The 23,832-nt window shown below is 46.6% G+C and overlaps 1 protein-coding gene across 1 annotated transcript in view; it reads right to left on the reverse strand.

Moving 5' to 3' along the window:
• Positions 1-23,832, reverse strand: part of LOC126982254 (muscle-specific protein 300 kDa-like) — a 267,239-nt gene that overhangs the window by 136,938 nt on the left and 106,469 nt on the right. The window contains 5 exon segments of the mRNA XM_050834206.1: positions 17,934-18,085; positions 18,625-21,180; positions 21,368-22,162; positions 22,404-22,577; positions 22,880-23,683. Coding sequence (XP_050690163.1) covers positions 17,934-18,085; positions 18,625-21,180; positions 21,368-22,162; positions 22,404-22,577; positions 22,880-23,683 — 4,481 coding nt within the window.

Here is a 23,832-nt window from a genome sequence, read left to right on the forward strand (position 1 = left end):
GCCCTTCTTGCATCACCTCACCACCAATACCAAAATACACCACCATATCCTCCTTCTCCTCCTCCTCCTCCTGGTTCTTCTTATTCCTCAATCTTCCTCGCTTGATATCTTTCTCCTGATGCTATTCCGTTTTTTTTTAATCCTTTTCATTTGTTTTTCACTCATGGCATTTTCCTCTTCTTATCCTCCTCCTACTCTTCTTCCTCCTCCTCCTTTAGTTTGTTTTCCTATTTTTTCTTTCTTTTCGTATGACATCTTTATCTTGCTGCTTTTTTTTTATTCATTTTTCTCCTCTTTCTCTTATGGCATCTTCCTCCTCCTCCTCCTCCTCCTCCAGCATCAGAGTCGCCTATTTGGTACACAGGGACGCTCCTCCTTGCCCTGCCCCACAGCCTCCATCCGCAACCCTGTGACCTTGAAACCTCCTCCTCCTCCTCCTCCACTTCCTGCCCACGCCGCGTCTCCTTTGACCTCCTCTAAGCCTTAGCCACACCAGTAACTCTTTTTCTCTACCTCCTTCCTCCTCCTTCTCCTTCTCCTTTCTCTAATTATCCTGAAGCAGTGTTAATGGAGTTATAAAAGCAGTGGTGGTTTCTCTCTCTCTCTCTCTCTCTCTCTCTCTCTCTCTCTCTCTCTCTCTCTCTCTCTCTCTCTCTCTCTCTCTCTCTCTCCTTGCCCTTCACCTTCATTCATACACACTCCATTTCACCTTCAAAACGTTATCATCTCCATCTCCTCCTCCTCCTCTTCGTCTCACGTGTCTTTTTGTATTGCTACTTCCACATTCCTCTCCTGTCACTTCAGCACACTCCACAACCTCGCCTCTTGTTGCGTCAGTCTCCTCACACTTCAACGCTTCCATCTTCAGACGCACTTAACCCTCTCTTCATATTCAGTCTCCTCGCAGTTCGATACTTCCATCTCTTCCGTCTTATGCATACTGAAATACACCTCGGTTACCTACACCCGCACCCACACCACCACATAGCACCACAATACTTTTTTTTTTCACCTGTAAATACACTTCACTCGCTTCATCTTCGTCCTCCTCCTCCTCCTCCTCCTCCTCGCCCTCCTCTTTTCACACTTTCGTAACCTTAAGATATCCAATGACCTCGTACGCTAAAAGAAAAGGTAAATATTAAGTCGGATTGTATGTCTTGAAACGAGATTAACAAGTTACCTGGGAATGCAAACCTGGCCGAATATCATGTACTCTCTCTCTCTCTCTCTCTCTCTCTCTCTCTCTCTCTCTCTCTCTCTCTCTCTCTCTCTCTCTCTCTCTCTCTCTCTCTCTCTCTCTCTCTCTCTCTCTCTCTCTCTGTCCATTTCTTTCTTTTTGTCTGTCTTTCCTTCTCCCTATCTTTATCCATTTCTTTCTTTCTTTCTCTGTCCATTTCTCTCTCTCTCTCTCTCTCTCTCTCTCTCTCTCTCTCTCTCTCTCTCTCTCTCTCTCTCTCTCTCTCTCTCCCCCATAACGTCTCTGTCAACACTTAACACATACGGTACGAGCAACAAAGAAGGCCGAAAACAAGGGCGGAAAAGATAATAGCAAAGTGTCCGATAAAGGTGCGGACATCAATCAACGACCAGATAACGGAGCCAACACGCCTCACACCTGCTTCTCCCCTGACCTGTCTTGCCTCGCACCCCTCGCCTACCTACCTGTACCTGACCCTCCCACACCTCCCCATGCCTTGCCAGTCACGTGTTCCGTCATACCTATTCTCTACCTGCTCTTTCATCACCAATAAATCCGGTCAGTCAGTCAGTCAGTCAGTTAGTCAGTCAGTCCATCAGTTGCCTCTCTTCCCCTCACAACATCTGCACCTGAGCCTCCAATATATTTACCTGCCTCTCCAACCCTTCCATAATCAATTATTCTTTTAATCTCACCTATTCCTTGCCTTTCCTGCACTACTATTCATCCCTCTACTCCTTACCTACCCCGTCGGCTTTCTACTGTTACCTGGCACTCTTCCTTACCCTTCTAATTCCTTCCTTCATTAACCTACTCCTTCCCTTCCTTCTCAACTATTCTTTCAACCTCACATTTTCCTTGCCTTTCCTATGCAACTATCTCCCTCTACTCCTTACTTACCCCGTCGGCCTTCTACTGTTACCTGGCACCCTTCACTACCTTTCTCTTACGCTCCCCTCACCATCCTTCCTTCATTAACCTACTCCTTCCCTGACTTCTTAACTATCTATCAGCCCATCTCTTATCAACCTCTGGCCGTCTACCACTTGTCTCTTCAATCTCTATCAACCATTCCTTCACTACTGTCCTGTTCCCATCCCCTAGCATTCCATCATCATTATCATCTATCTGTCTCTTACGCCCTCATCAACTGGCACTCAACCGTCAACCATTCATTTCTTACCTGTCCTGTCCCCATCACCTGGCATTCCACCATCAACCATTCCTCCTCTACCTGTCTCTTACGTTCTCATCAACTGGCACTCTACCGTCAACCATTCGTTTCTAACCTGTCCTGTCCCCACAACCTGGCATTCCACCATCAAAAATTCCTTCCCTACCTGTCTCATACGTACTCATTAACTGGCATTCCAAAATCAACCTTTCCTTTCTTACCTGTCCTGTCCCCATCATCTGGAATTCCACCATCAAAAATTCCTTCCCTACCTGTCTCATACGTACTCATTAACTGGCATTCCAAAATCAACCCTTCCCTTTCCACCTGATCTGTGCCCATCTGTCCACGATCAAGTATTCCTTCTCTACCTGTCCTGTCCCTTCCATTCCTTTACTATAGTACTGGTTCCTCCTTTTCTAACTTATACTTGGTCCTCTACAGCCATCGTCCTGCTACATGCTCTGTCTCGCTTGGGTGTTTCCTTTACTGTAATAATAAAAAAAAGAATAAAAATGCAACCTCCTTCCTACTACCTCCCTTTTTTGTCCTGTCCCTTCCCTTCCTTCCTTCCCCTAACTTATCTATCCTTGACCCTCTACACTCTACAGCCATCTTCCTGCTACATGTTGTCTCACTTGGCTGTTTACTGTAATAAAAAAAAAAAAACAAGAACAAAAATGCAGCCTGGTTCCAACTACCCGTCTCACTACCACCCACACCCTCTCTACCTGTGCCGGCCTGTCCCGTTCCTCCGCCTAAACCTAAACCAACACAGCAGCCAAGCCCATCACCGCACGAGCAGCAGCAGGGCGAAGAGGAGGAGGAGGAGGAAGTTATCGGCCGTTACGTCACTTTCCAACTATGATGCCAACGCTAACAATGACGTCAGCAGCGCCGGAGGAGAGGAGAGAGGTAGGAAAGGAGGGAGAGCGGGGGCTGATGATGCAGCAACACGCGGGTGACGGCATCGCTATATTTACACCCTCGCCGATGGATGGACTTGCTAGCACGGCGCGGCGAAGCGAGGAGCGGCGCGGTGAAGGGATGGGGAACTGGTGCTATGGCTGGCGGTGATGCATGGTTACGTGAGTACCTTTCCAGCTGGACCATGTGTGCAAGGTGGACGGTGAAGCTAGAGATGTGTGAGTGTGGCACATGTGAGGATTATGGTATATGAAGGTAGTTAATGAAGATGGTAAGGACGATGATGATGGCTGTGTTATGAGATAGATAGATAAGTAGAAAGTGCAGGTAAAAAAAGGTGTAGGTAAGTGTGGCAAAGAGGTGGATGAAAAGGAGGAGGAGGAGGTGGGGTTTTTTCAGTAAAGGAAGCAGCTAAAGGAAAAAACACAATGAACAAAAAAATATTAAAAAAAGTCCTCTAATTACTGCTCTTGTAAGCGAAAATAGAGGTGTGGTCAGATGTAAAGATAGTAGATGAAGATGGTATGGATGAGAGAGAGAGAGAGAGAGAGAGAGAGAGAGAGAGAGAGAGAGAGAGAGAGAGAGAGAGAGAAACACACCTTCAACACTTGCGTCAGAGAAACGATATGCAGATGAAATAAATAAAAAAAATCAATATAAACACGGTAAAAAATAAACGAAAAAAGATTAAATATTAAGCATGGAGGCAGGTGTTAAGAAGTGAAAGAGGAGGAGGAGGAGGAGGAGGAGGAGGAAGAAGAGGAGGAGAGCTATCAGTGTCTCCCAGTAAGGCCCCACATGAGGATCCTCCCCCTTCCCTCCTTCCCCTTCCCTTCCCCTTCACCCCACGCACATAGTCATCCCCGTGACTCACGCTGCCTCCTCCTCCTCCTTCCTCCTCCTCCTACTCCTCTTCCTCTTCATCTTCCTCCTCCTCCTCCTCCTGGTGTTTTTGATTTTCTTACTCTCTTGCTCCTGTCGTCTAAGCATATCACCACCACCACCACCATCACCATTACCGCCACCACCACCACCACCACCATTACCATCAAAATAGCTAGACAACATTAATCTCTCCAGACCAGCTGACAACAACTGACATCCTTCTTACCACCAATCTCTCTCTCTCTCTCTCTCTCTCTCTCTCTCTCTCTCTCTCTCTCATAACCACCACCAGCAATCATATGCGGCTAATCCTAAACACCGTAACTTCCTTCCTGTGGCACCATCATCACCACTATCACCACCATTATCACCACCATTATCATCACCACCATGCATATATTTCGTTTTTTTACGCACCATCGCTTCCAATACCCTCTACCCCCCCTTGAAACAACAACAACAACAAAAAAAAAAACATCGCTGAATCCCTTTAATTAACATCTAACTACTCATAGTCCTCTTTGAAAACAGTGCGTAATCATCTTCTATGCATGTATTTCTACGGATCATCGTCAGCGTTATAAAGTCACCGTCGGGGGTATTCATGTACGTCATTTTAACGCCCTTGCTCTTTCCTTCGCAGTGACCTTGAGGCACGAAGAGGAGGAGGAGGAGGAGGAGGAGGAAGACTGAGGTTACGAAATAAGCTTAGTGTTATGAATCAAGCTGTTCTTTTTCACCTTGTGTGTGTGTGTGTGTGTGTGTGTGTGTGTGTGTGTGTGTGTGTGTGTAAATGCAGATGAGGAGAGAAAACACACGCCCACACTTTGCATTTTCTGACAAATACCAGTAGTAGTAGTAGTAGTAGTAGTAGTTCATCCTCTTCATACGCACACAAAAATGAGAAGAGAAAAAAAATAACCTCGTGATACCTTTTTCGTAGTTATAATCACCCAACAACCCCAAAGGAAAAATAAAACAAAAACAAAAACGGGGAAACGAAGGAGATAAAAAAGAGAGAAAAGAAACGCATAAAAGTCTCAGAGGTCCAGAAGAGAATATGAAGACCTCGCACAAGCAAAGAGACCCGAGAGGCGAGAATCAGGACGCGGTTAGTCTTAATTTTATGAGGCAGACAAGGAAAAAACATTTGTGTCAGATAGTGCAAGATCGAGGTGATGGACTGTTACTAAGGGGGAATGGAAGAGGAGGAGAAGGAAGAGGAGGAAGAGAAACCTAATCATGAACCCCAAACTAACCTATCCCGACCTACTGCAACACCATTCACCACCACTAACAAGACCATCACCACCACTAACATCACCGTCACCACCACTTACGGCATCCAATATCCCACAACCACCACCACCACCACCATCCCATGCCCTCGTCCTCAATACCCCACCGCTATTACCCCCGCCACTACCACCACTCCCACCACCACCAACCCTCTCCGAGCCTTCCACACCCCACCTCTCCCCGTCTTGACTCTCAACACCCCACCACCAGGCCGGCGCCAAACAGCCCCCTTCCCCCCTTCCCCTCCGCCCTCCTCGCCTCCCCAACCTCCATTCCTCATGCCAGGCGCACGCTCATAAACTGCTGCCTCGTCGTGCTAATGCCGCCTTAGATAGCGTCCTGCGGGCATGCTCTGGTAGGGGTGTGAAGGAAGCAAGGGATGTGAGGAAGGAAAGGATGTGTATGTCTAGCTGTCACCCCTTTCCTTTCTCTTCCTTTCCTTCCTTTTCCTGTCCTAGTCTCTCATTTACAATAACCGATATACAGGAACGAGAGGGGGTCAAATTAAGCTTTCCTTCGTCTGTGTGTGTGTGTGTGTGTGTGTGTGTGTGTGTGAGGGAGGGGGGTTGGGGGGGGGGGGGATAAAGCTGACGTGTGAATGTGAGGGATGAAAATATGTGAAGTCATGTTTTTGTCTAGTGACGCATCGCTTTCTGGTACTAAAGCTTTGACGTGAATAAATACATAAAAAGATGAACACTGCAAGACGTTAAAAAGAAGAAGGGATAAAAAAAAGTTATCTGCGCCATTTCAGAACCCATCGTGCATGTGCGGGACACATAAACCTACGGAGCCAGCACGCCACCCGCCGTCACCTCGCCCCCTTCCTTCCCCCTCCCCTCAATATCAGCGTTGAAAATACACTCACGCCCCCCTGCCCCCGTCCTCCTCCTGCATGCCGCCGCCCCGCCCCGCCCTGCTGCTCCCTGGCACGTCCGCTGACTTCCTCCACCCCATGATAGCAACACCTCGCCCCCCTTGCCTCGCCAACATCCCTGCCAACTCCACCACGCCCCTTCCATAAAACGAGAAGATATGCAGGTATTTCCCTACCTTCCTCTATCTGCCAACCCCGCAGCTCCATCATGCCCCGCCTCAGACAGGAAGATATGCAGGTATTTCCCTTCCTTACTCTGCCTCCCCTGCCCGCCCATACATACAACTATTTCCCTACCTTCCCTTGTCTCTACCCTGTCCCAACCCGTCCCGCCCCAGGACAGGATGATATGCATGTATTCCCCTGCCTCCCCCTGCCCGACATATCCTCTGCTCCACCCCACCTCAGCCTAAGATATCAAGACATGCAACCATTTTCCTGTCTCCCCCCTGCCACTACCCTGTCCCAACCCGCCCCGCCCCAGGACAGGAAAACGAGCAAGCATTACTCTGTCTCTTCCTCCTGCCGACACCGTGCTCCACCCCGCCCCGCCCCAGACACGAAGGCAAGCAAACACTCCACCCTTCGCTCTCACGCCGCCCGCCACAAACATTTTCCTTGCCCTCGCTTCCCTTCCCCTTTGAATAATGTTTTCCGAAGGATGTCACGTCCCTGCGCCCTTCCCGCACCTGGTAATCAACACGTCTCAGCCTACAGGTGCTCGTTACTGACGCAGGTAAGACGCATAGAGGTGACTTGGGTTGCTGTCACACCTGTCTCGAAATACTGCACACCACGATAATTATTTTACTAGAACGTGAAGCTATAGTGAAAACACGGCCATTATTGAAGCACCTGAGCGTTACAGTGATGGTAGGTAAGAGTGGGTTAGGTTAGGCCACGGTAGGTTGGGTTAGGTTAGTGGCAAGGATAGTCCGCACACCTGTCTGGAAATATTGCATACCACAAGTGCAAACACGGCCATTATTGAAGCACCTGAGCGTTACAGTGATGGTAGGTAGGAGTGGGTTAGGTTAGGCCACGGTAGGTTGGGTTAGGTTAGTGGATTGGATAGTCCGCACACCTGTCTCGTACTAGTAACCAGTGTACCTTCACAAGAACCCGAAGAAACTACGATGAAATCACGGCCATTACTGCAGTCAGAGCCACCGTTACCAGACTGTCGTACTCAGCTTAATGTATTTGCTGATTTCTGATCCCCCAAACTGTCGCACACACACAGATAACGATATTCACTTATAGTTATTGCTAAAATCAATAAGTATGAACGTTTTTTGGCAGTTGTTATGTATCAGAAACCGGTTAATACTATGTTCGGAGTACGAATGATCTAGTAACGCTGGCCGGGGCATGGTGGAGTGACGCATAGTAACGAAACAAAACAAAGCAGCACTGCACGTTACTTCTGCCTCACCCCCGCCGCACACAGCACAGGCCATGGCGCAGTAATTAATCTCGCAAAATGCACCGCGGGGAAATAAAGCAAAAAAAAAGGAGGACCGCCCGGGAGTCACCTTGGGACGAACACGGAATCTACGACGCGAAAAAGAGTTAAACATGCAAGCAGCCAAACGAACAAACAGGTGTGTGAGCAACCAAGCAAGCCTCCTCCTGCTGCTGCTGCTGCTCCTGCTGCTGCGGCTGCGTGAATATTCCCCACGCAAACACACACTACATGCAGACACCCATTAGCACGAAACCAACCAACACACACACACACACACACACACACACACACACACACGTCCCTCCAGTCAAGTCAACCCTTTGGAACGCGAAGTACTCAAGGACAAACGAATTCAAGATTAGTGATAGATTTTTGCCTTTCGATCAGTGAAAGGAAGTGGAGAATCATGCATGACCTTGGCTGTGGGTGCATGGGGTCTGTTTGTTAGCGAGGAAGTAAGATAGGAGAGTCGCGGGGTAAGTCAACACGGATTAGGAAAGAAGAAAAGACGCAAAACACACAGGAAAACAACGTCGACGGCGCACAATGCCGCCGCCAAGGCCATGAATAGGCAAAGCGCGAGTGTTTATTGGGCGGAACTCGGCAGCTCAGGCCCGAGCGGCAGCCAATTAGGTGACAAGGGTCGTACGCGTCTCTCTCTCTCTCTCTCTCTCTCTCTCTCTCTCTCTCTCTCTCTCTGTAGCATCTCGTGTATGCGTGTAGTAGGTCCAAACGTGGCGGCACGCGACCCAACACTCGGCCACCACAACCTTGGCGGCGATGCTTCGAATACTTGGCAAAATGGTGCACAGCGTCACCAGTTGGAACCGGCCAAGGGCGACGCGAATAAATCAATTTAGAAAAAAAAAACTGTTAAAGCCAAGTAAGCAGCACTGACAAGTTAATGAAGCAACGACTCACTTCACTTAAAAACACAATGGGTTAAAAAAATATCTGCAAGAGAAATATTGATTAAAATCGCAGAGGTGCCCCGTGCATGGAACAGCTGACACCCACGGCTGGCGGCACGACCCTGGAGACCCATGGCTGTGCCTCACGGGGCGGGGCGGGGCGGGGGGGGGCAGTGCGAGACGGGGCAGGGAGGACAGGTCAACTGTTTGAGATGTCCAAATCATCTGATCTTTGCTTGTCACTACAATTAATTTTGAGTGAATACTTCTTTTTGGCATCTCTCCACAGCTAAAGGTATTATGAAGACTAAGCAGAGGAGGCATCGTCAGTAGTATGATGCTTTAAGTTTGGCTCAGTTTTAAGCATTTTCAATGAGACTTACTGAACAGAATTCCAAAAGTCAATTCAATTGGTCACAACTTAGAGACTGACGCGAAGGACTCGCCTCAAGGAGCAGCGTTCCGCGTCCCAAGTCTCCCCTTCCCCGCCCTCCCAGTCGCCCAGCCGCGGGGTCAGCCGAGCCATGCACTCACTTTGGGGACTTAGTCGGTCAGGCGAGGTCTTCTCCGCAACGTTTTCTCTTGAACAGTTTCTCTCGGATTACTTGTTTCACTTCTTGACGGTCCGCCTGAACGTTCGCCAGAGGGACCTTCAAGATTCAATGCTTCTGCGTGTACTCAGCTCGCCAGTTCTCACACAACCATCAGCCGTTCAGCCTAAAGGAACACTTTTTTTCTCTCTCTCTTGTTGCTGGGTATAAGGGTCTTTAGGTGCAGCCGACGACCAGCGGACATCAATCAGAGCCTGAGAACGTGGTCAGCCTCCCGGTGGAACGGCGGAAGTTTGGCCACGAACGCAGCTTCGTCGCGGTTTGATTGGTGGATTCGTTCGCTCGTCGCTGGCTGGTGATGCTGAGGTGAGGGTGAAGGGAGCCCCGGGAGAAGGTTCCGGGGCGGGTGATGTGTCAGACAGGAAGGTGGGTGGCAGGGAACACCGTCTGGGTCACGATCAGGGCCCTGGGCGAGGATCAAGCCTGGAACTTGCGCGCACCTCTCGCTGGGTCAGGTCAACCAGACCCAGCTGAGGTCAGAAGTAACCAACAGGTCTTTTCGGGCGATCCTCAGCAGCCAGGGGTAACCTCCCTTGAAGGACAAAGTCGAGGGCGATATAACAGTGTTCTGCTTTGCTTGTGCCAGCCAAGCCGGCTTGACAGTGACGATGAGTGAGAACAGACGAAGTAGCAGAAGATGAAGGTGGAGAAGCAGGAGGCGCCATGCAGCGGCGTGGAAGCGGAGGTGGTGCCGGGGTGGGTGTCGGTGCTAAACTGAGCTGCCCACCATCTGCCTTTCCTCCACCAAAATTAACGTCCGTATCTGCTGCCCTCGCCTGGCACGGGGCACGCGGGGCATCACACCCCCTGCGCCGCCCCACCTGCACTCACGCCCGGATGCACCTCTCTCTGCCATTTCCTTTACAGATCAATCACCAACAAGCAATCGATAAACTTTTACGCAGAACGAATTGCAGAATAATCCAAACAAACACCACAATGAAATGAATAAATAGAAGCATAAGTCAGTACAAGAAATAAATAAACAAATAGATAAATAGGTAAATAAGTAAACAAAAACTGCCAGAAATAAAAGACACAATAAACAAATTTACATATGCCAAGTCACGCCCGCCAACACACAACACGGACACTCCTCTACGCGCCACACACACACACACACACACACACACACACACACACACACACACACACACACACACATCATCGTAAACCCATTGTAAAGGTGACAAGCGAACGTACAGTATTAGTGCATCTTCTGACAGACTCGGAAACGCTAAAGGAAAAAAAAAAGACAGTCGCCTCCACAGCTTCTTCCTTATATTTTACCGGTCCTCTAATTTTACGTATATATTATCATTGAATTAACCTCCTTTATATTAGCTTCCTTATTTTCTTCATCTTGGCATGTCTACTTCAAGAGACATGCAGGCTAGCGCACGTCTCTTCTTGCCTCCTCCTCCTCCTCCTCCTCCTCCGCCTCCTTCCGTCGGCGATCACATCTTGAATCGTCACCATCGCAACCACACCTGTCCACCCACACAACGTCCTTCATTTCACACACACACACACACACACACACACACCACACAACACATACACACACACACACGGCGCCGCAACCACCTACCGCCTCCCACGCACCTCTCCATGCGCTCTCCATACCACTTGATATCCTTTACCTGCACACACACACACACACACACACACACACACACACACACACATACTAACAGGTACGCGATTCAGTGTATAATAAACATCTTTCCATCTGTCAGTTTTTATTCGTATCTGTCTTTCGGTCTATTTACATACACTCTAAGTCTGTCTGTCTGTGTTTCTGTGTTTCTGTCTGTCTGTCTGTGTGTCTGTCTGTCTGTGTGTCTGTCTCTCTCTCTCTCTCTCTCTCTCTCTCTCTCTCTCTCTCTCTCTCTCTCTCTCTCTCTCTCTCTCTCTCTCTCTCTCTCTCTCTCTCTCTCTGTTCCCATCCCTCCCTCCTCCCATCATTTGGCACCTCCACGCCTTGCACACACACACACACACACACACACACACACACAGTGGGAGCCGTAGGTCACCGCCAAAAGGAGTCCCATCAAACCAGACACACAGACAGACACACCCCTCTCCCTGCACGCCACGTCTGGGATGCCTCCGCGGAACGCCCCTCAATAAACACACACTGAAGCAGGACGGTGACGGAGGGACAGGGATAGAGGGTGACGCTACACTAATGAAGACTAAAAATGTTAAGAATGAGAGGTGGACTTGGGTGGGTCAGTATCGTAAGTAAACTGCTAACAGACAGACGTACTGACATCCAAAATTACAGAGTGGCAACCCAAGATTTAGTTAAGTCAAGGACGACCGAGAATCTGGTGGAGAGATGAAATTCGAACCTTTGCCGGAAGATGATGGGGTGGAATAACATCAGACAGACAGAGACAGAGACGGAGGGGGGCTGAAAGGCCTTTGTGGAATGGATTAAAAATAGCTGGTGATGATGACGATGCGAAAGATGACGACGCTGATAATGATGATAATGAAGAAGAAAGGGGGAAGAAAGGGAGAGATGGAAAAAGAGGATGAGAATGCTTGTTTTTGTCCCTCTCTCTGTTTTCTTCTGGTCGTAAAATTGTTTATCTTTCTCTTCCTTTTTTTACGTGTTCGAATATATTTTCTTTTCCTGGCGTTGTGTATTGTGTTTGAATGAGCGTTTGCTTATTCTGCGCTTTTTTTTTCATTCATTCGTCTATTTATTTTAAGTGAGAGAGAAAGTGAATGGCGCGGAGACGTGGGTTGTTTTTAGCGCGTAGGAAGAAGCAAGGGCGTGAGGAAGGGCGCGTGGGTGTGTTTATTGACAGTGGAACTTCAAGGAAATTACACACACACACACACACACACACACACACACACACACACACACACACACACACACACACACAGAAGCAAAGTCACACATGCAGAAATAATAACAAGGCCGAGGGTGAGTGTCCATAACAAGTGTTCACGGTAATGAGGAAGAACAGTTCATAGCTTGGACCGCTGACATCCATTCGTCGAAATCTTAAAACCTGCATGGGGGTGGTTGAGAAGGGGTGGGATTGAGGGATGGCAGAGAGAGGGGAAAAAAGAGCATGGGTGTATCAAAAGGAAAGGGGGATAGTGAGGATAGGACAGAGGTGAATACATAGCGGACGTGGGCGTGGGTCGACACTGGTTGCCTCCTCCTGCCTGGCTATCGATCACCACCTTCTCCTCCTCCTCCTTCTCCTCCTCCTCCTCCTCCTCCTTCTCCACTTATCATAATCATCGAACTGACCTTTTCCGCGCTTCTAATTATCCTGTACCTATTCAGTCACTATTTGTAACACTGCATTATACACAAGAGCTCTTTCAACAAGTTTGCCAATTACAGTTTTCGTCCATTTTTCATCCCGCGTCTGTTTGCGTTTAGCTTTTATTTTGATACCTTAACGAGGGAGCGTGGGAGTACGGTGAATGCAAGGCGAAACAACTATAGAATGAAGGTGTGTGTGTGTGTGTGTGTGTGTGTGTGTGTGTGTGTGTGTGTGTGTGTGTTGGATGCTAAATTACTTTGTCATACGCATACTGCAAACCCCGGGCGACGATTAAAAACAATAATGATTCACCACAACCATTGCAACACCTTATGCCCCCTTCCCCCTCCCCTCCACACGCACTCCCTTCCCTCTCCTATGACCCCAACGAGCGCTCCCGCCTCTCTCCCACCTTCGTTCCCTCTCTTTCCCTCTCTCCTTCCCACACCCCGCTTTACCTCTCTCAGTGCAGCGATAATAATAAGTGAATGAGGGCGTAAAAGAAAGAAAAACAATAGCTACCTCCCGCCTTACACACACACACACACACACTCATACACACACCGCCCTACACTTGGCTGTCTGCCCGGGTGATCTAACACCTCCAAAACAGCTCTTCTTGTGATGTCACCCCTACACTCATCACCATTACCGCCACCACTCACACCTCTTGCACCACCACGACCACAGTATTCACACTATCATCACCATCACCACCATCACCATATTACGCACCTGCCATCTATACACTCACTATTATCGTCATCATTCTCATCGCCATAACTACCATACCAACTCCATCGACTCACCTAAATATCTACTTACATCTCTGGCATCACCATATTCACATTATTATCGCCATCATCATCTAACAGTCGTCACTATCACCACTATCATCCCCCCCCCTCCCCCCCCGCGCTAACCTCTATCTTCTACTCCAACACCACCACCTAGCAGTGCATTTACCCCCTCCTACCACCACCACCACCACCACCACCCAACATCACTAGTACCTCTGCCAACAGCGACAGTAACTACACGATAGATTTTTCTTTATGTCAGAGAAGCTCAAAACAACCCCATGAAAAAAGCAGTAATATAATTTATTCTCACACTCTAATAAGAAAAAAGTCACTTGGAAAGACATAATAAAATAAATCTTGGTGAATCGCAGAAAAAAAACGAGTATAAAAGAGTCTTGTGTAGCGTCCAAACAATACATTCACTGTGTGTGTGTGTGTGTGTGTGTGTGTGTGTGTGTGTGTGTGTGTGTGTGTGTGCAGGTCGTTCAAAGAGGGCAACACGATATGCAAAAACCAGGAGAGGACAGACTCAACCAAACCTCCTTGACAGACTTAACCTCGCACGCCTCGCTTTTACAATCGGGAAGTCTCCTAACGTCGCTAAATTCCCTTCTGCAGGACTAAATACAATCGTTCTATAACCAGCCGTGTCCCGCAAGGCTGATGGAAGGACGTGTGATGGTAGGTGAGAATCGAGATGCTGTTCCAACCCCCCTCCCTGCTCACGTCCTCCCTTTTCCCTCAAGCACACCAACAGGAACAGACAAGCTCAAGAGGCCGAGGAAAAACACGCCATGCCTTCTATTATGGGTGACATTATGAGCACGAGTGAGTGAGTGGGGGAATGAGTGTTCCCTTCAAGCCTCCTTCCCACACGTCTCTGCTAGGGTCTGTGGTGTTGGTCCGGCTCTCCGCGAATTTGCATGTCACCGCGACCTTGACTCACCATAACGACACGGACTGCACCAACTTTGTATTTATTGTCAGTTTATCTTTAAATCGTCGATCACGTAACCTACTCTGGTGAATGAACTGACTGACTGACTGACTGGCTGAGTGGTAGGTTGGCTGACTGGTTGACTGGCTGAGTGGTAGGTTGGCTGACTGACTGACTGGCTGAGTGGTAGGTTGGCTGACTGGCTGACTGACTGGTTGACTAAGACTGGTTGGTTGGTTGGATGATTGACTGTCTGACTGACTGACTGAATGGTTGACTGACTCGGTGTTTGTGTCTCAGATAATTAGAGAGAGAGAGAGAGAGAGAGAGAGAATAGTGATAAACTTCAGTCTATTTATAGATCTTCAACGAATATAAGAAAGTGCCAGCTACAACTCTCTCTCTCTCTCTCTCTCTCTCTCTCTCTCTCTCTCTCTCTCTCTCTCTCTCTCTCTCTCTCTCTCTCTCTCTCTCTCTCTCTCTCACTAATGTACGCGAGGCCACCGGGTTTACTGACTCCCGGGGCACGCAGGTCGCACGTGCCCTGGCAGGAGGGTCGAAATGCTGCACCCCCAACCCACCCCGTGCCCACATCCTCCCTTTCCCTCAAGCACACCAGCAGGAAAAGACAAGCTCAAGAGGCCGAGAAAAAACATACCACGCCTTCTATTATGGGTGACATTATGAGGCGCTCCCATACTACGTGCGGGTTAGGTCGTTGAGGGCGGTTTGAGGTGCTTGGTGACTGTCAAGGTCGGGACCCGTTATTATTATCATCATTACGGTATTGTAAGAGGCGAATCAGGTAGAGAGGAAAGAGGGCGGACTCTATAAGCTACCTGTTCTGCAGACCCCAAACACCTGAGACGCCGAGAAAGAGAATATGAAAGTGAAAACAGTGAGAGGAGTAGAAAGAGGAGATAATATAGTAGATTATTGAAGTAGAGGAATATGAAAGTGAAAACAATGAGAAAAGTAGAAAGAAGAGATAATATAGTAGATTATTGAAGTAGAGGAATATGAAAGTGAAAACAATGAGATAAGTAGAAAGAAGAGGAGATAATATAGTAGATTATTGAAGTAGAGGAACAGAGAGGCAGGGCTACAATAGACATTTAGACATTTAGACATTTCGGGACTAAACACACGCTCATTCAACAAGGCTTTCGTAGAGGTCGTGGGTATTTCAAGGGTAGTTTTATAAGCCTAGCGACAGTCTGACAAGGGTTCTGTACCTTGAATACGAAAAACACTCACGAGAACTCGACTAATCTCCTGTGTAGCCTTTGGAAAGATTTGTTGAGACCCGAAAACTGCCAACACTGTGACCCTCGCTCGCCCATGCACGCCACGCAGGCCACCAGCAAAGGGCGCCGCGACTCGTTGTACGTCTTAGGGCCGCTTTCAGTCACTTGTTTGTTTTGATCGTTACCAATGGCGGCGATCGACGCTATAATTTTCCACGTGAAACTGGCCTATGGGGTAGTGGCGGCTGCAGAGGAAGCGAGAGGTGTTGAGAGTGTGTGGTAAGGTGCGGGGCTAGGCTAACCCCGCAGCCGCCACTACCCCATCGGCCAGTTTTACGTGGAAATACTATAGCGACGATCCCCGCCATTGGTAACGATCAAAACAAACAAAATGACTGTGAAAGCGGCCCCTTAGTCACCATAATTACTGCCTTGATCTGCCTCCATCACGAGACTGCTCCGTATAGTCGCCGCCTAACTCAGCTGATTCAGGCACGCACCACCAGAGCCCTACCCCCCAACCCACTCCCCAGCCACGGTCAGCTCCTACTGCCACGCATGGATTAATCTGTCTTTTTATTATTTGTTCCCTTCTTCATTTCTGGGAGAATCGGAGCTTAAGACATACATACATGCATACACACATATATAAAGGCTACAGAAAACAATGGACTCTCCCCGCGCGGTTTATTTTTATATGAATGAACTGCCGAGCCAACTTCGTCACCTCCAGTCCACGCGTTCTAACCATTGCCACCGTGGTTGCGTTTTCCGAAAAGTAAAGTCCCATCTATTTAACCGAAATTAGTACCCATATACCACACATACCATCAAATTCTTGAACAAGGGCCCCAAAACGTTTATGTCTAATCCTAGAACTCAACCCCTTAATCAAGCCTCTCGGTTATAAGCCGTGTATGCCCGCCATTAATATCACTGGTCGCTGAGTTTTCATCACACCGTAATAAAGCTGAATCGCTGACCACCACACAACACACAGACTTGCCAAAGCGGCATTCTCAGACGCTTCCACCACCACATCAACAATTTCCAAAGGCCGAAAAGGAGATTAATCGGGTTACAATGTTTTTTTTTTCGCAGTCACGGTAGAGGAAGGGTCACACTACCACCAGGGTCATTAAGCTACACCTGGGAATGCCCTAAACGCCCCCGAAAGCCTTGTCAAATATGCGCCGAAAGGATTGAGAATACGGGCTCAAAGGCTCGTCGCCCCGCCATGCAGACCAACGGAAACAACTCTACGGACAACGTTCATAAAATTTACATACGACGTGAACAACAAACTATAAAAAAAATATAGCTCCTCATGCGGGCATTTATTTCTCATTTATTTCCTTTGCCTTGAGGAAAAATTGAGGAAAATATGGCATAGTCGTGAATAGCTAGGACTTGCTCAGCATATCAATATCCAGTTAATAGGTAGGTTGGTATTTCTTATTTAGGCCTACCTCGTGCCCTCTTAACCCCTTGGCTGTGGATTTCCTACAAGAAGATATCACCAAGCTACAGGATTGGAACAAAAAGTGGCTGCTACAATTCAATGAAGAAAAATGTAAAGTCATGCAATTTGGGAGGGGAAATCCAGCATACCAATACCACGCAGGAAACACTCCACTATCCACCACAGAGGCAGAGAAAGACCTGGGAGTATTATGTTATTAGGCTACCAGTGAAGGCGAAATCCGTGCCAATCACAGTGAACAGGTTAACGGAGATAGTTGAGTGTGGGAAGTTTGAATACACGCATCATCATGTGTGTCCGGACAAGAGTTTATGTTTGATGCAAGCCTTGGTGTCCTGCATGGGGTCCCCTCACGGCCTTACTGACTTCAACCATTCTCACCACTTCTCCTACTCCCACACCCTCACTGCCTTACCAACAATGCCGAACGTCCTTACTCCTTTCATCGGCGTTCAATGATCTCACCCCCTTACCCATGGCTGACACACTATCCATAATTCACAGCACACCCATACCATGCTCCCACCCACTTTACCAATACCTAACTCTCCCTATCTGCCATCTCTTTGCTGTCCCACTATGAGAGAAAATATGAGGCTGAGCTGAATTACTCAAAGGAAACAAAAATTAATTGAGAAAGACAAGACCCACAAGTTCACGACATGGCATGAGAATGAAAGGCACGAATAAACCCACACCAAAGACACTTGTCCATCACGAAACTTAGCATGAAGTCACAAGGAACAAGGTAACTTTCTGGATGAGAGCTGCAAACAGTCCTCAACGATAAAGAAATTCTGGTACTCACTCAGGATGGCGCCGAAGGACCCTCTCAAGCTTCTCCTTGGTGGCAGTGTAGGCAACGCCACTGACAGTGTGCAAGTACTGGAGCACCACTTCGGCGCGGCCCTGCAAGCTCTCGATCTCCTCCTCGAAGTCCTCAGCCTCCTCCTCCAGTGACTGTGGGAGGAAGGTAGTGGTGGGGCCATAAACAAATGAAAGAAGAGAGGAAGAGAAAAAATCTAGTATACTATTTATGTACATACGTACTTAAATTTCTCAAACTGCAGTCCGGAGATTTATATACAAAGTCACTATGCACACAGCTCTTCACAAATATATATTTATGAAATTTCAATTTTAACTGTGTATGTATGTAAAGTAAAGAATATACAATAATCCCAAGGGAGTGCAAACTTAACACCCCTTAGGTTAGACACAGAGTGGAGTGCTGGACACACCATCCTGTTGCATGGTGTGGCCAAGTAGCTCAATTACAGTAAGCATAGCTCGGGGGATAATATTTGTGATTTTAATTACTTTTATGCACTTGAATTAGTGTGCAGTTGCATCATGCAGGGCACTATTGAAAAACACAAATAATATCTTGTGCTTTTTCACTTGGCTTACACAGTCAATGCGAAAAATTAATGTAATCTGATTTACAACTAAGCTCAAGGACAGAGTTCCTTGAAAACATTAATGGCAGCTTCCAATACCTGAATGGTGTCCTTGACTGCATCCATGTCCTGGTTGTCAGTGATGGAGGTGTCCAGGTCTTTGTTGAGCCGCTGCTCCAGGTTGTCCAGACCCACTTCCAGGCTTCTCACGGCCACGTCGTAGTCTTGCCACTGAGTGATAAGAGATGCCAGGGCTTCACGGCGACTCTCCATGTTAGTCATTGCATATTTCCACTCTTTGGTTATCTCCAGGAGCTGGTTGCCTATGGCAACGTGACTTGATCTGTTGGCATATTGCAGCAGTTCATTGGCTTTTTCAGTAAAATCAGTAATGATGTGGCTCTGGTCATAAAGCCGCATGCGCTCTTCGTCAATTCTTTGAAGGTTCACTCTCAGTGCTGCCACATTAATGGCACTATCGTTTGTAAGAGTGTTGACACTAGCATCTTGTATGAGGCCTCTGGCCTGCTCAAGAATCTTGCTATAATCCATTGCAAGTTGAACATTCTTCTCAAGCTGGGTTTTGTGATCTCTGGCAGATTTGGTAACATGGTCAAGATCTTTTGTTAGTTGTGAGAGTTCTTCAGTGAGCTTGTCCTGATCTTCACTTGTCAGTGAAGGAACAATACGTTCAGCAATGTTACCAAGTTGTTCCAGTGACTCGCCAATAAGGCCTTCACTTGAAAAGAAAGCCAAGTGGTCTTCAAGGTCTGACTGCACGTTATCAAAATCAATGCAGTCAATATCAACAATACGTTGGCGAGCCTTGTCAATCCAGTCATTAATTTTTGATACAAAGTCTTCATAGTCCAGCCGGAGCATCTTTTCGTCTTGGAGATACTTCAGTCTAGACTCCAACTCTAGCGGGAAAGTGGACAGAATCATTTTTGCTTCTGATAATCTTTCTTGCAAGATATATGGCAGACCAGTTTCTGATTTGGCTCTCTCCTTAATGTTGCGAATCTTCTTCAGTTGTTCTTCAATATCATTAGCTAGTTCTTCATGTGACTCAATTTCCTCGTTGGCACTCTCCACTTCTAGAGTAAGAAGTGGCCGAGTCTTCAGCTCAGACTCTTGCTCAAATAACCACTCCATGGTCATGTTCAGCTCAACCTGGATGCGCTTGTGACTCTCAGCTGATACTTCGTGTTCTGAGTGCCGTTTTTCTACCTCGCGACGAAGAGCACTGAGGTTGTTTTTGACAAGCTGCAGTTGTTCCATGATGGCATTGTGGTCTTCAACTGTTCCCTCTTCACTGATTATTGAACCTTTGTCTTGTGCAGATGTCAACTGAGCTTCACATTCCTGTATCTTGGTTATCACAATACCATACTTACGGAGCTTATCATTAACAGTTTTTTCAGTTTGTTCAATGTCTTTCACAACAGCTTTGTATCGATTTGTGAATCCAACAATCTCACTGATAAGGGATGCATACTGCTGCCTCACTAAAATAAGCTGTCGAGTCCTTACAACATGCTTCTCAACAACTTGACAAAGGTCTTGCTGCTGCTTCATAATATCCCGCATCTCTCCTATGCTCACATTTGTTCCTGAGTGAACCCCATCCATATTCTTCCTGAAGTCATTCAGTTTGCTAAGCACTTCTTGGTATGATGCAAGAAGATTCTGAGCATCCTCTACAGTGCGACCAACTGGCCTACTAAGTGACTTAATTTCTTTTTGGATGGTTGAAAAGTACTGAGTAGTTTGAACAATGCGTTCAGTGTTACGGCGGAGAAGCGTGATGGTATTGCGAACCTGCTCTGTTTTATCACTTATAGAATTATTCACCCTTGATGTTTTGTCTTGAATAGTAGCAACAATTTCACCTAAGCTGAACTTGTCAGCCTCTGTGATATAAGGCAGCAGATCTTCACATAAGTTTGCAATGCTTGTCACTCTTTTATTTGCAGCTTCTCGCTCATCCTCCATGGTCTCAAGCTTTTTAAGTTGCTCTGCCAAAACTTCTGCAGTGTTGAGGCTTTTTGGGTCAGTCTGCAAAGCAACTTCAGCCTGATAAAGCCACTTCTGGGCAATATCAACTTCCTTTTCAAAGTCACGTCTAGCTTCTAGGAGATTAGACAGGCGATTCAGTGTTCCAGACATAGTCTGACGGACATTATTCATCTTGTCATCTATCTCTGTCAAGATGTCATGCAAACCTTCCTTTTCTTCATCGGTACAGTCTTTAAATAATGCACTTCCTTGTCTTTTTACACCAGCAACACTTGTTTCTGCATACTGCTTTAATTCAGCATCTAATCGCCTGTATTTCTCAACTATGCGCTCTGCATTTTCTGACTTGAGAGGCAACAGGTCTGGGCACACTACTTCATCAGTCTTTCCACTGACCCAAGCCCTCACCTGATCCAGCGACTGCTCAAAGCTCCTTCGCTCCTCATATGACACGATCATGTCATTCTTAATTTCCATCACAGTAGAATAGAGGATTTTTTGTTCTTCTGTTATCTTACTTAGTATATTCTCAAGTTTCTGAATTTCTGAACCTTCAATATCACCTCTCAAGTTTTCAACAGCCTTCTCCAGTTGAGTAATCAAAATTTTCTTAGCTGAAACCTCTTTTGAAAGATCCTGTTGGAGAAACATAATGGATTTACTACAAATATTGAACTTCTAAATAAAAATATATAGCCATTATTCAAGGACTTTCTGTTACCAATTATGTATTACAAAGTTACTGTTATGTGACTGAAAGTTGAGATATTGTTCTTATTCTTACAAATATCACAAATTATGAATTTATTTATTTCATACTTACATTGATCTCCAGTAACTTGACTTCTGTTGATTTGCTGGTGTAGCCAAGCAGGGGAAGGTTCCTTGTGAACTCCAGCTTCTCTCTCAGCCAAGCCTGCAGGTTAAGAATGTCACTCTTGGAGTCTTCATAACCTTTCCTTGTCATTTCAATAACTTGCATCTTCTTCCCAACACGCTTCTGCAGATCTGCATACTTCTTCTCTACTGATCTTAGCTGTTCTTCCACCTGCTGGACATCCAGGCTGGAGAGTTCAACCATTACCTCTCCAGCTTTCACTTTCAGTTCCTCCAGCATGGAGTGAGCATCTTCAAATTGACTCCACAGCTTCTGAACCTCAGCAGACTTTTTCCCTGAATCAATGTTTTCACTTTTATCACATTTTTCTAGTTGTTTAATGATTGTGTCAAACCAGGCATAAACTTGTTGAAGTTTACTTCTGTACTCTTCAATTTGCTGGATGACAACAGTTCGAGAATCAATGAGGTTGGTCACCTCCTCCTCCAGCTGATTCATTTGTTCCCGAATGTCAGATTCTGCAATGTCAGGAGCTAAGTTCATCTGCTTGATTTCTAGCTCATCAAGAATATTTTGTTTCTCTAAAATTTTTGAACGAAGGTCATTCATTTGAGATATCTCGTGTGCTGAGGCTTCAGGGCGTAGCTTGGCTGGACGGCTCTTAAAGTCTTGCACAATAAAGTGGTATTCCTCCATCCATTTCTTGATGGCATCGTTTTGGCGGCCAAGCTCCTCCAGCTCACTCACTGAACTGCTGATTGTTGATACTCTGGCCTGAACCTATGATATAAACAGAGATTATTTAACCCATTATATTCCACAATAAATTAACCCATTACATTCCACAATAAATTAACCCATTATATTCCACAATAAATTGACCTTTCTTTCATCACTTAATTTGACAATGCCAGAATGCCCTCTTCAATTTATTGCTTTACACCATGATACAGAGTGACAATTTTCTGTTATGGATTATATCAGACGTTCCAACAACTTAATACAAGTAGGTAATTCTAACCTGCTCAATGAGATCTTCCAGCTTTGCCCGAACTGCTAATTCATTCTCTGGGATGGATTGAGAAATGACATCCTGTGGGGAGCCTGGGCGGGAGATGGAGGCAGTGGCTGCCTCACACGCCTGCACTGCAAAGGCCAGCCGAGACTTCTCTCCCAGCAGCTTACTGTGCCAGGACTGATAGAAGAATTTTTTTTAATGCTAGCTAAAAACAAGAACTTAATGACTAATTTTCATCATATAGTCACAACTACCTCATGAAAAAGTGTAATTGATAACTTAAGTAGCTTAACAACAATGTCTAGCTTTGAAATATTAAAACACATTGGCAGTGGAAATTTATCATAAAAACTTAAAACCATTGAGTCAGTAACATGATATTGAAACGGATTGCTATCCGCTACATATAATCTTCCGAAAGAGGTAAGCTAATGATAAAATTGTTAGGCTGAGGCGAGACAAAATGACTAACAACTTACTCTTGTACATTCCAGGTGATACTTGGCTTCCTCCATTGTCTGGATGGTGGTGTCATTCTCCTCTGCAATAATAGGTTCCCATTCTTCTAAGTTATTTTCAATGGACTCAAGGGTAGCCTCATACTCCTCAAATTTGGCCAAAGACTCATTGAGACGCTTCTGTATGTGTGTGGCTGTTCCAAGCAATGAGTCGTAGCTCTCCTGGATGTTGTGAAGCTGGTGCTCAATTTTGTCCTGGATGGCCGGCACTGTGCCTATGTAGCGGTCAATCTGCTTCCTGCCCTTGTTCTTTACTTCCTCCAGTGTCTGCTGATATTCTTCAATTTCCTCCACCTGTTCATTATGGCTCTCAATTTGTTCTTCTGTTTGTTCTCTATTGCAAATATAAAGAGAGTTTTCAGCCATCAGTTGGAAGCTTATTTGAAGAAGCCACTTTTCAGTTTCTTGTAGGGCAACCTGGTAATCACTAAAATCAGAAATTTCTTCTTCTAATTTGGAAATGATTTCATTACACCGACTATTCAGCCGCTCCCACTTGGCCTCTGCCTCCTCCATACGCTTCAAAATCTCCTCATCTGAAGCCTTTTCTGAAAACTCTTCTGCCTCATCTATAAGAGACTGAACCTCTTCTTGCTTCTCCTGGATCTGGAGAGTGAGGTGTTTGTAGCGTTCCAGGAAAGTCTTCATTTCAGCCACCTCACCGCGGGAGTCGGGCGTGTCCACCAGCATTTCTTCCACCTCTACGAGCCAAGTATCCAGCCTGCTTTGAGCCTCATTGAATTCTTCCCACCGATTTACAGCACTCTGATGAGATAATTCAAATCAATGCATTGCATATACATGTATACACATCTAACATGTGATTTCATACAACCCTGTGATTGATTTAGAATGTTTCAGGGCAGATCAAATATTTGCACTGAAAGTGCTTGTTTAAAATTACCTAGAGAAGG

This window comes from Eriocheir sinensis, chromosome 4 (assembly GCF_024679095.1).
Source record: "Eriocheir sinensis breed Jianghai 21 chromosome 4, ASM2467909v1, whole genome shotgun sequence".
Classification (NCBI taxonomy): Eukaryota; Metazoa; Arthropoda; class Malacostraca; order Decapoda; family Varunidae; genus Eriocheir; species Eriocheir sinensis.